The sequence below is a fragment of the Myripristis murdjan genome, chromosome 24, assembly GCF_902150065.1.
Source record: "Myripristis murdjan chromosome 24, fMyrMur1.1, whole genome shotgun sequence".
Taxonomy (NCBI): Eukaryota; Metazoa; Chordata; class Actinopteri; order Holocentriformes; family Holocentridae; genus Myripristis; species Myripristis murdjan.
The window spans coordinates 11,500,800-11,513,957 of record NC_044003.1 but is presented as its reverse complement, the minus strand read 5'-3'; the positions used below and the strand labels follow the sequence as shown (position 1 = coordinate 11,513,957).

The 13,158-nt window shown below is 40.4% G+C and overlaps 1 protein-coding gene across 1 annotated transcript in view; it reads right to left on the bottom strand.

Moving 5' to 3' along the window:
* Positions 1–13,158, bottom strand: part of otofa (otoferlin a) — a 91,588-nt gene that overhangs the window by 61,921 nt on the left and 16,509 nt on the right. Inside the window, exon 3 of the mRNA XM_030047354.1 lies at positions 5,188–5,276. Within this exon, the coding sequence (XP_029903214.1) occupies positions 5,188–5,276 (89 nt within the window). The remainder of the gene's footprint in view (positions 1–5,187; positions 5,277–13,158) is intronic.

Below are 13,158 nucleotides of genomic sequence, written 5' to 3'. Positions count from 1 at the left end.
GGCCCACTTCAAACATGGAACTTGGAGAAAGAACTGCGAGTCCCTGAAAAATCTTAGGAATTCAAGCTTGACAAACAAGTTGTTCTAAAGTGAAGGGTCATGTGAAATTAATGCACTCTCTCTGTTGGTTCGACGGAGAGTCGGGGCTTGAATATCAGCCTGAGATTTTTCTGGGGAACCAATGGTTCTTTCTGATTAAACAATGGATCGATCAATAGATTCGTCAAAGGCAACACTTTAACAATGTCTTAATACCTCCAAACTGGCATAAGCTTTGGCAACATGTTTTTGGATTGTCTATCTTTCAATCTGTACATCCCATTCTTGTGAACACAATATCTCAGGAATGCCTTGATGAAATCTCCTCAATTTTGGCACAAATGTCCACTTGGACTTTAGCATGAAGGGATTAGATTTTGCTGGTAAAAGGTCAGAGGTTTCACATAATTGTCTAATGGGATAAAATGATTAAGTGATGACATATACCCAAAAAATCGAAAGTCAGCTTCACTGTGACATCATAATGTTCTGCAATGATGTGTTCAGGCCTAATGCGAAGTGAATTTTTGTGTCACAGACTCACATACACTGGTGAATTTTTCGCTCAAGTTGAAAAATTTCAACTCACATGAATAGACGTGGAAATTTGCGCCATTTGCATCACCCGGTGCGAATTCACGTCTATTGCCGACTTTGAATTGACTTTGCATGTAACTGCACCACATTAAAAACGTTCAGTGCCATAACTCGGGAACAGACGGGGAGATTGTGACCATATTTCACCTTTGGTCCAAATCTGAATTGGTGACTCTAATCTTGGGAGCCCACCTTGAAACTGTGGTGATTGTATAAAGATCCTCTGTGCTGCCGGGCTGACAATGTGTATGAAGCATCCACGTTTAAGAGTTTGTTGCTCCTTTGCAGCAACATCCATATCTGAAGCATTGTCTACTATCATAGCTACAACATTGTGTTCTATCAGAAAGAGCCTTATTGGCCAAGCACGTGAACACACACAAGGATTTTGACTCTGCGTTTTTGTTTTTCTCAATGAACTTACACACTAATAGACACACAGCAGAAGACCAACAACAAAGCTGAGGCAAGGGGAAAGGCAGTGAGTAACAAGCCCGACAACAACAAAAGGAATAGCCTTCGAAGTGCACTTGACCAGGGAGGTTTGCTTACCACTGGGTTAAGAGCCCGGGCTGAAATATTGAAGAGGTGATTAAAGGCATTTGTTGGTTGAGCTAAGTCACTTTGTTCAACAAACAGCAACCCAAATCACATGATGCTCACCCTCGCAGGAAGCAGTGGTACATCTAGTTTTAGTATTGATGGTTGATGTTGAATACTTGACACCTGGCTTCATTTTCTGGTTTATAATAACCTCAAGTCCTGTGTGAACCTGTCAAGTGTGAACATGATGTGACCGCGCTCAGATTTCACGTACCTACTCATTGAACTGTTTTGCTGGAGACATGTGAGACACGCGAAATGGAACGAGAAAACTAAGAACTACAAGCTGACTGACATGTCTGTCTGCTGGGGGGATTTGTCTGTCCAACTTGATAAAAGTTTTACGATCCATCTCGCGCTGGCCTTGTGAAAGCACCAGCAGAAATATCAGCCCTCATCAGTTTTATGCTGTCGAAGCAAAAAGCTTTGCATGCTGCCCTCACCACTTCTTGGATTTGTGGATTGTGGCTGTGATTACCAGTGCCACAATCATAATGTAAATCAATGGAAATGTGTTTTTCTCCCTCGAGCAATATGTGCATACACAATCATAAAAAATCCTCTTTGCTCCAGTGCACAGTAATTCCCAGATATTCCCCAGTTTGCAAAATATAACAGCCAATCACACAGCAGGAAGCTGATAAAGAAACACGGCCTATATGTCGCTTTAATCAGCCCAGAGATCAGCATGCATCACTGCTTGGCCTTTGTGTCGCAGTAACGTGACACTACTACTCATCCTATGTCTGGTCTCAGCAGGGTGTGACACACCGGCCTTCCAGCCTGTTGGTGCCTACAGAGATAAGGCCTATCAGTTACGCTGGTAATGATGCAGCCTGTGGACATATGGAGCAGATGTGAGAACAACGCAGGCTTTGACTCACCGTGAATTATTTACCTGCCCCACCCCGGTCCAGGTTTGTCTCTGCAGCATGCTTGCACGGACGCTTGTGTGTGAGCGCACGCATCTGTCCTTGTGTTTATTTTGCATGTGTGTCACTGTAAATACTATATTTAGAATGTCAAGTGTATGTGTGCTTGTGCCTTTTACACACCGAACATTGCTCAGTGTTTGAAGCTGTGATGCCTGCAGTTTGAAACATGCTAAACAGCATCAACACCAAAAACAAGATCAGATCAAGTTTTTTTAGAGGCGTATGGCTCAAAAATAGCAACACTAACAACATAGTTTTTTTCCCCTTACTTTTTGCTCTCTTCTCTCCAAAGCTGATACATGAATTTGGGTCAAATTCTGTTTGTATTTAATTTTTTATGTTTGTTTTATCCTGACAGGAGCAGCAGATGGGTGGGGTTTACTGCATCGGGATCTGTAATGCTGCCTTCAACTAGAAGCCCGACTCAGGATTTCCAGCTTCCTACCAGAAAAAAATAATGGCCTTTTAAAGTTTCAAGTGCATCAGGTTTTCTCAACTCCCAGTTCACGACCTTATGTCTGCCTCCACTGTCAACAGAAAAAAATAATATGATCATTTTAATGTGGTATGATGTTAAAAAAGACCATAATTTTTGATTTTCTTAGATCAATCAATGTGCTGATAGCTGATTACAGCTACAAAATTAAAGTTGGTTATTTGCTGTTTCAAGCGTTAGGGTTAGGGTTAGGGTTAGGGTTAGGGTCGATTAAAGTGAGGACTGTGGAGACTCAACTGACAAAAAGCGTGGAATAAGCATATAATTTGATAGATGAGTCTACATAGTTCTCATTGCGCATATGCCACAAATTGTCGAGTGAGTGTTAATCTCTTCAGTCAGTCGCTTAAGCAGTTTTTTGCATAGTGCACCGTTAGCAAGGGTCTGTTTTACCCACCGTGAAACTTGAATTTTCTTGGAGGATATGACACATTTCCTGACCCCCCAACATCCAATTGCATTTGTATGAAGCATAATTCCATGTAACAGGAAACTGTCAGGTATGAGAAGAGCATTAAATTGACTTTTTAAATATTTGCCAGTGATTATCAAAACTTTCCAGCTCCTCATGAGTTGTTCTGTGTGGCTGAAACGCTCTTCCTGTTTCCTCATTAACTACACAATGACTCCAGGAAATGCATGATGACAGATTAGAGCCGCCTTGATGTAGAAGTGATACAACATCTGTCCACAGACTCGTCACAGGGTTTTAGCTCCCACTCATTTGTCTAAGTGGCTGAGAAATAATGTCGCATCACACACGCACACACACACATACACACACACACACACACATAAGCATACTGAGGTGCACACACTCGCACAGCTGTAGTCGCATAACACAAGATGAGATGATCCTAAGATTAAAGGCAGACACTAATATACACACAAACACACGAATGCACCAATCCACCCACACACACGCCCACACACACCAACTGATTCACACACACACACGCACACACACACACATTCAAAGGTCTTGGCAGGGATGCCGTTGGCTGTGTGGGTAGAGTATGTGTCTGCAGTCTGGACACACACGTCAGTCGTCCAGTTAAACCCAGCAGCTGGTAACTGTCTGATTCAATTTACTGCAAAAACAACAGACAGACAGACTTCCGGGCTCACAGGAGCCCTAAACTACATCTTCTCAGAGCTGGTCGCATCTGCCTGTGGGGCGACGGTGCCAAGTATACTTGAAGGACGAAGAAAAAAAAAGAAGAAGAAAAATAGAAGCAGAAGAATACTGCAGAGACTCTCCATCATAACAAATCATTTAATTTCAAATTCAGTGTTTAAATGTTGTGTTTCTTAAATCAAGTGAAAAAAATCTGCCAGTGGGATGAGATAACCCCACTTGTTTCCAGTGGTAATCAACTTGTTTCCAAAATATTGTCGAATCAAGTGTAATTTCTTTGATAGGTGGACAGTGAATAGTGGACTGACCTGCCTTACTCTCTCTTTTTTTCTCTCTTTTCTCTCTCTTTTTCCCACATATTTTTACTGCCCCCAGATAAACTCCAGAGACAAGAGAAACTGCTTTGGAAACGAGAATGGAATTACTACGAGGGGATGTTTTATAGTGAAGACGATGAAAAAGTAGAAGAAAAATAATAAGAGGAAGAAGTAGAAGAAGACGAAGAAGGAGGAGGAGGAGAGGAAGAAGAAGAGGATGTTTACTGAGATTACTTTCAATCCAGTTCTTTCAATTTTCACTTCAGTCAATTAACTTACAGCTGCTCATGCAGATTCATTCCTTAAGGAGCAGTGCAGTGCCCCTGAAGCAATTTGGGGTTCATTTGCTTTGCTCCAGGGCACTTTGGCAGCAACTGAAGGTGCTGTTAATGTAATGCCAGCCAGGAGCTCTCGCTTGGATCAGACCCTGCTGTGCTGGGTGATAAAAACCAACAACCTCACTGTTAATCAGCCTCTCTATCTTTCAGCCAATTTGGTGTTCTGCACGGGAAGCAGATGTGTAGGCAAGAAAACAGATTCTATTCACTATGGCAAATATGAAATCAACCCACCAAGCCATTATTGTTTTACGTACATACACATACACACTGCAGGTAGATCAAATGACTGACAAAATGTCAGGTCCAGCAGGAGAGCCCTCCACTGCAACTCCCTGCCTGATGATAGCTAGTTGTGGTGTTCATGATTTGATTGTTTGGGGAACTTAGAGTGACAGATACGTCCATTAACGGGGATCTAATACTGTTTCATTACCTCCACTCCCCCTCTATGGAAAAGTCATTCACAGCCTGCCTTGTGGTTTTCAGCCTATTGGTCATTCAATTGAGTCAATTAAGCACAAGCTCTCAGGAGCAGTGGGCTTACACTCTAAAGTGCATTTAGGCCCATAACATATACCACATGTCATTGTGGATTGGCCACAGACTGACAGAAAGGGCTCTTTAAACTCAAACTACAATTCAGTTTACTGTGGAAACTCTGTGTGGTGTGGCAAATGTGATTTTTTTTTAGGACAACCAGGGAGGTGCATTTCTACCTTACCTGTTAGAGAAGACCTTGCTGTAATTGTACACTTGGATCTCCAGCATCTCATTTCCATCCAGCTTGCTGGCAATGGGCCATCGAAATGTCTGAAAGAGAAAGAGAACATTAAAGCCTTAGAAAACAGACTCAACAAAGTTATTAATTTCGCCATGGGGATACATTAAAAGATCATATTTTATTGATGACTATAAACAGCTTTTATGGCTTTCAGAGCACTGGCTCAAAATACTGATAAACATTTCCATTATGAGGACAAAACAAAAGAAAAGGAGCATCTAAACAAAATAACTTGCAAATGAATATTCAGCATCAACGTGAACATCTTATTCTGATATCCTTGAGATAAGATCCGGTGTCTTTAAAAAGGACTGTGAGGGCAGATTTGATTGTTTACCTTCTTAAATTAGGTTCAGCAGAAATCCTCCCAGTGATGTCTGTGTTAATTGGCTGTCTAAGATTGATTAGCCACTAAGTATTGCAATTTCCCTCTATTCAGACTGGCCTGAACACACATCACAGTTAAATGGCCTGTCCCATATGATTGATATGAAGCAAAGCTCTGATGCTGGTTATTAGCTGAGCTGCAGTTTGTTGTTACTAACACAGCCAAATCACTAGAGGACGAATGTTGGAGTTCATATGATCTGAATCATTTAAATAGTTTATTGAAATAAGTATTTGAGATTTTGTTTTGGCAAGATTATCATAAAGATGCATTATTATTATGAATCCCAATGAAGTTCTGGGGAAGATGCGCCTACAAGCACTGGTCATACAATTTTTTGCGCCTATGGCTTATTCAGTAAAACATCCTTCTTATAACAGCCACAAAATCCTCACCCATTATAACCCTAACCTTAAGCCTTGTGGATGTACTGTATCTTGCTCAGGGCTGTGTAAATGCACTGGGATTCATAACAAAGCCATAGAGTCGTACAACAACTCTTATAATAATATTACATTTATTCAAAAAAAAAAAAAAAAAAAAATATATATATATATATATATATGTGTGTGTGTGTGTGTGTGTGTATATATACAGTATATATATATATCAATCAACAGAAGTGACTGATATGTGTAGTGAGAGATATAAAAGTAATGCAAGATTCATAAATCAGGTTTTAGACCTCATCACAGCACAGAGACCGCTCACACCAAAATAACTTGATAACTCGATGATTTAAGATGCGATACTGACTTAAACAAAGTCTTGGTTCTAGTTCTCCTACGTAGACCTTAGTGCTGCATTTAACACAATTGATTACAATATCCTATTAGATCATCTGGACAAGTGGTTGTGTCCAAAATTGACTCCGCTCCTATGTTACTGATCAAAGATTTTTTGTTAGGGGATTAAACATCAAACAGGTACGAAACATCCTTTGGTGTCTCACAAGGGAGATGCCTTGGTCCTCTTCTTTTCTCATTATAGCTGTACATATGCTTCCTCTAGGTCATGACAACAGACTACAACCTTAATTTCCATCGCTATGCTGATGACACACAACTGTACATCTCTGTAGAACCTATAGATAATAATGCCTTCTTTTCTCTGACTTCTTGCCTGTTGGCGATAAATAAATAGATGAGTACTAACTTTCTAAAACTGAATGAGGAGAAGACTTGGCAACGTAACTCCCTTTTTTAAACCAGAGGTGACAAACTTAGGTGTCAATCTTGACTCTGACTTAGGTTTTGTACTACATATTAATGAGGAAACAAAGACATCTTTTCTACATCTTAGATATATTGCCAGAGTATGCCCATTCTGACCCAGCCACATGCCAAAAAGCTTATCCATGCGTTTATATCAAGCAGGCTAGACTACTGCAATGCTCTGTTCACTGGACTTAAGATGATAATCGATAGGCTACAACTTATTCAGAACTCTGCTTCTAAACTAAGAAGAGCCAACTCATTACCCAAGTTTTACCTATACTTCACTGGATACCCAAGGTATTCATAATTAATTTTAGTCCTTCTGCTTGTTTATAAGTCTCTTATTTATTTGAAGGCTGTTTTCAATTTTTAATCTATTCCATTTTCTTATATCTTATGGGAAGTACCACACACATATGTATACATTTTAATCTATTCCATTTTGTTTATTCATTTTTGTGTTTTTTTTTCCAGTATGCACTTTCTCTTTATCCTCTTTGAGTTGCATCTGTTGGACAAATTATGCTATAAAAGTAAAGTTTTTATTATTATTATTATTACCGTTGTAAAAGGGAGGTCAAAACAAAACTAAAGGGTCATTACATCAACACAAGTCTAGAAAATGTGTTTTGATTTTAAAGATGGGACTGATTTAGGCAGCCTGAACTCGCTCCAAAAACCTGATGGCAATGAACTGACTGCCTGTTGTTTTTAATTTACATTGTGGAACGGCCAACAGGAAACTGCCTGAGGAGCTGGAGATACGAGAGGCTTTTTACTGAAGAAGAAACACAGAGTTGTAGTAGTCTGAATGAAAACAGATGAAAGAAGTAGATGGCTTTTGCCAGACCAGTAAAGAACCAAAACTGCTTAACATTAGAAATTTACTACAATTTAGAGAAACAACTGTCTGCTGGCCAATGCCCAAATCTCTTGCTACTGGATTTGCACTGGCAGACAGACAGCCTTATTCATTGTAAACCAATTTAATGGAGTTGGGTTTGCCTCATTTAGTTCGCAAAATGCTAAAACATCCTGCTGTTGTATGCAGAGCGCATACCAAGTGTAGACCAAGGCTCACAGCTGGAAGATATGGCTATTTGTGCTTAGCCCCACCCCCTTTTGGCAATGCTATTGTCATATATCATGACCCTTTTGGGCAAACAGTGGGGAAAATTAGCCAGTGCTGCCTTCGCTCATGACCAACCTCCCTGCCTGGTTTTATTGATACTATCGGAAACTAAGGCCCTGTTTGCGCTAAGCCATTGTCTTGCCTCCTCCAAGTCGATCGGCTCAAAGTTAACGTCTTCTTCACTGGCCTATGACCAGCCTTCCCAATAAGTTTCATGCAAATCTGTCCAGTACTTTTTGAGTTATCCTGGTGACAGACTTTTGGACAGAGGAACAGATGTACGGAAGGGGGAGATCACATAACTGTCTGCCTCATGGGCCACATCGCTGGCATTATCACACACTCCAAATAATGATGCCTTGTTTGCCTTTCCAAGATACTGAACTAGATAAATTATCAAATGAAGACTTGGTGCTGAAAACATCCGCCATTTCATGCAAAGGAATTCATTTCAGCAATTAATTAAACATAACGAGGTAGTATATTGTTTTCAAATTTGGTAAACCATCTCTCAGCCTCCTCCACTGTATTCCAGCACCACAGAAGGCAGCCTACTGTACTTTGGGGAAGAGGGATGGAGGTGGGGTTGGTGATTTAAAGCTCATTCCCCCCCTGCTGATATTGCCCTCTCATTCAGGAGAACACAGCAGGCTGTCAGGCAGTCAGGCAAGCGATCCATCAGGTCTGTCCCATTACTGAATCCTGGGGTTCCCACCTGCTATACTGTAACAGAGCGTGCTAGAGAGTGCCCTCAAGGATGTTTTGGAAGTGTGTGTGTGTGTGTCTGTGCATGTGTGTGCAGCATGTATGCCATTAAACTTTTGCCCTGAAGCAAAGAGCACTAAGTCTGTAGTTTCCTAGCAGACAGTCCCCGTCCTCAGTTATGTTTCCAAATCTCATGCATGGCAACATTCAGCGTCCACAAGACCCCGACAGTGACGGTCGCCGGATAAGATTATAGCTAATACAGCAGCACTGTGTCTCATTTACTGCTAAATCTGTTTCAGTCTGTTTGAATAGCCTAAAGAGAGCGGCCCCAGCATGGTGTTAATGTTCAATGGATGAGAGCACACAACCAAGGCTGCCGTTGATGAACCTCGGATAGCAACACGGTATCTTAAAGGGACAGTTTACCCAAAATAGAGAGGAAAATATATTTTCCTGCTTGCCCCCATTTTGCATCTTATCTTGAGTTGATCTTAATTACGTGATGTTTTGGTGATGTTTCCAGTCTTTTGTGATCTTCCCTGGCTCCCTACATACAAAAATACAATGAGGCCGGATGGGTGTTTGCTTGTGGAGCTCAAACCGTCTGTGCATGTGAAGAGCTGCATTAATATATGGAAACCTAGACAGATGGATACATTTCAAGGTAGGTAGGTGAGTGAGTGGGAATATCCTTTTTTTGTTTTTGCATGAACTGCTCCTTTAATAGTACTGAATTAAGGGAACAAGCTGGAGGCATGGACCTACATATGGTACGTATATGTACACATACTACTACATGTTTACACACACTGTAGCTTTCTTGGCACATGCAGCCCACAGTAATTGTAATTATTTGTTGGTTTATTTAATGCAGACGCAGGGCGGTCACATAAATTTAAAAGTAAGAGCAGTAGTAATTTTAGACTGCAGTCACTGGCAAGGTGCCGAGCATCCAGCCACATTTGTGTAAAGTGCAGGTACACATCTCTCTCTTGGGTCTTCTCCCACACACACACACACACACACACACAGATATACTGACTATAGAGTCCTCATTGTAGCGAGTGCAAATCCATTAAGGCCGATCTGTGTGTCTCCCAGCCCCTTTTCGTCTTCATTCTCTGACCAGTGGTATTTATCTCTGAAGCAACACACATGGAGAAATCCACCACACCAGGAGGTAAGCTGTTTATGGTGCATGGTGCCTTTACAGCCACTCTGCCAGAGAGGCAGCATCACTGTGGGTTAAATAGTCACTCCACACAAAAGCATAAAGTGAGAGGATAGAATCCATTCAACTGAGGAAGGGAAAGGGTTTAATTTGCTTCACCCGGGAACAGGGTTTAACAGTACAGCAACACGACACACACAAACACAGAGTTTGGAGGAGAGTTTCAGACAGTTAAGAACAAAGTGTTGTTCTGCTGCAAAATGTTTCACATGAAGCAAGCTATTTGGTTCTGTTCAATTACCTCCACTGCTCAAACTTGTTTTTCACATTTTTGGAAACATAACAAAATAAAAAATAAAAAATGGGTGTGCAGGTATCGAAAGATCCACTACAATCTCATTATTCTGAGAAAAAAAAAATCATCATTATGGATCCACTCTAATGATGCCATGCAGAAGTTGTTTGCTCATGTCCACACTCACCTCCAAACTAAAATATATTTAGAAACATTTTGCAATGCAGTGTCTCTCTGTTGAATTGAAGGTGCAAATGGAGCAAACACCTGTATGGAAGTCAATAATTAACACTGGATGCAAAATGTACCATGCTTACTTTATGGATACTGTCTCATAATGTGTAATTGCCATGGCAACCCTAACAAAACCCATCATGGGATCACACACCAACAAATTGCAGCTTTAAAGAGGCCAAAGCCTTTTTGTTGTGAAGTGATAATAAACATTATTTTTGGAAGGTGAAAGCTATAGAAGAGATGGCAAAGCTGAGATATACTGGCCAGCCAATGAGCTGAAGAACAGCAGGAGAAAGAGGTCCATGTTTTAGTGACAGCGATCTTTGCAGAAGAGATGAAAGCACGAATAGCTGATGGAGCATGTTGCATTAAAAAACTGCTAACCATTTTATGCAAATGATATGGGATTAAAATAAAGCGTGGCTCATTCACACAGAAAACTAAGCATGGATCCAGGCAATCTACATGAAAAAGTAACGGCAGCCTTATGATGATTAAGTTTGTTGGTAATAAATTGATTTATCAAACTCACTTTATATGAACCTGTTATATAGACATGATAAGTTTGGCTATTAGTGGCAGTGATTGACTGTATTGGTAAAGCCTACAGAGAGAGAGAGAGAGAGAGAGAGAGAGAGAGAGAGCCTAACCACAGCCACTGACTGCTGTGAAACAGAAGAAAAGGTGCACTGCAGTCCACTTAAACAGAATAGAATATATGAACAGAGTAGAATATATGAACAGAGTAGAATATATGACAGTCATGGGTGCTGGTTTGGAACACCAGATACACAGGGCATTACGGGGGCATCCACCCTCAGAGAATGTTTTGTGAAATTGAGCAGTTAAACGCAGCATTTCCAAACAATTTGAGACAAAAATATGCCATGATATATATATACATATATGATTATTTTTATAAATGAATACTTCAGTCTTTTTTTTCCTTCACTTCCCTGTCATTCCCTTCAGAACAATCCCTCTGCAATGCTCTAGTGTCTGATTTGTCCATATTCTAAATGACAACCTATGACAGCCAGTGGTATTGTCTTAGGTTTAGATTCCAGCGTCTGGCTCATCTGTCATCCTGAATGGCAGCGAATGGGAGTTCATGCATAATTCATGTCTTGATGTTGGAAAAAAGCATGAGTCATGAAAATGATCACTACATTTCTTTGCAACTATTTACAAGTAAATCGACTCACTACTGTTATTATTAGACATCCCAATATTTATAATGAAGCCGTAATTATAAGGTTTTTGAAAATGATAAAATTATGGCAGTTTCATTAGATTTCCACAAGCACTGAGAAATGCAGAGAAATGTGCATCTTCTTCATCATTGTCTGGTCATTTTTACTACACAGTGCACAGTGAAAAATATATTATAGTTTAGAGAGCCGATTTTCTGGAAAAGTCACATTGACCATTGTTCATCTGACCCGTTTAACCCAGTTTTAGTGCTCTACATCGCCCCCTGTAGGTGTCCTCTTGTTAGTAGAATATCTCCCTTCATATCTCTGGTGTAAGACTATGGAAAACAAGGATTATTATGTAAGTATGTAAGTATTAAATGTTTGTAAACTATATTTTGCAATAGAGATAATGTCATTAAACGATATGTGTATTCTTGTGTAATTACAATACTTTTCCTTGGGGTTCCTTATTGGTAGTGTTAGCAATGTATAGTTGTCGGTCCTGTGGTTAGTTCAAGTTCAAGTTCAAGTTGACTTTATTAGTACCCGTAGGTAGATTTGTTCTGCAGTAAACAGAAGACGGCATCTCACACCTACCCAGACATATTGACACAGGACAGATACAGACATGACAGGTACTCAGAGTGCTCACTGAACAGGACTGTGGTAAAAAATCTGATGTATCTGAAATGAACATAATCTGGAAAAACTTGAATGTAAAGTTGTATTCATAATCGATCTTCAGCAGTATCATTAAGTTAGCAGAAGAAAAATATGAGATCACACTGCAACCAAGTTTTGCTCTGTTTTTTCTGTAAGAAATTCTGCGGTATTCTACTATGAAGGATAAAGAAAAGTTTGATACTGTATTGCTTCTGAAAAGCAATCTTCCCTGCACACATATAAAAAAAAATAATACGCATCACTGCTTGTATTTTACGGCCTCCTCTCTATTCTCAGAGTCTGTCTGGGGATCAGGCATCGCACTCCCTGATCTCCCACTAACCTCCCTGCTTCATAGATACTGTACTTTACGATGCGCGGCCTAATTGGAGGAATGAGGCGGCTCATTAAAAGTGACAGGTGTGATCTACCGGAAGCCCCGAGGCTGCAGCGGCCTATCACAGGAGCTAAACGCTGAACTGAAGAGGAGATATTAATGCTGTGATCCCGCCGCTGCTGCACCGTGGTGAGCAGAGGGGTGACCGGGTCATCTGCGGCTCCTCTGTTCACCACCCCGACATACTTCACGACTGTTGCCATGGACACGGAGAATGAAAACACCTCTGTGATGAATTATGAACCATTTGCATTCTCTCTCTCCCTCTCTCATGCTCACTTACTGAAACAGGCTGGTGAAATATGCTGCAACTATAATTAGAAACCTCCTGTATATAGTGCCACTGTAAAAAAAAAAAAATTATAAAAAATAAAAAAGCCATCTTCACAAATAATTTAGCCTCTAAATTCAGTTTTAAATTCTTATTTTTCTTAAAACAAGCGATGAGGTAATGCTACTTATTTCCAATGCACGTTCATTTGTTTCAGGATTTTTTTTTTTTTTGTT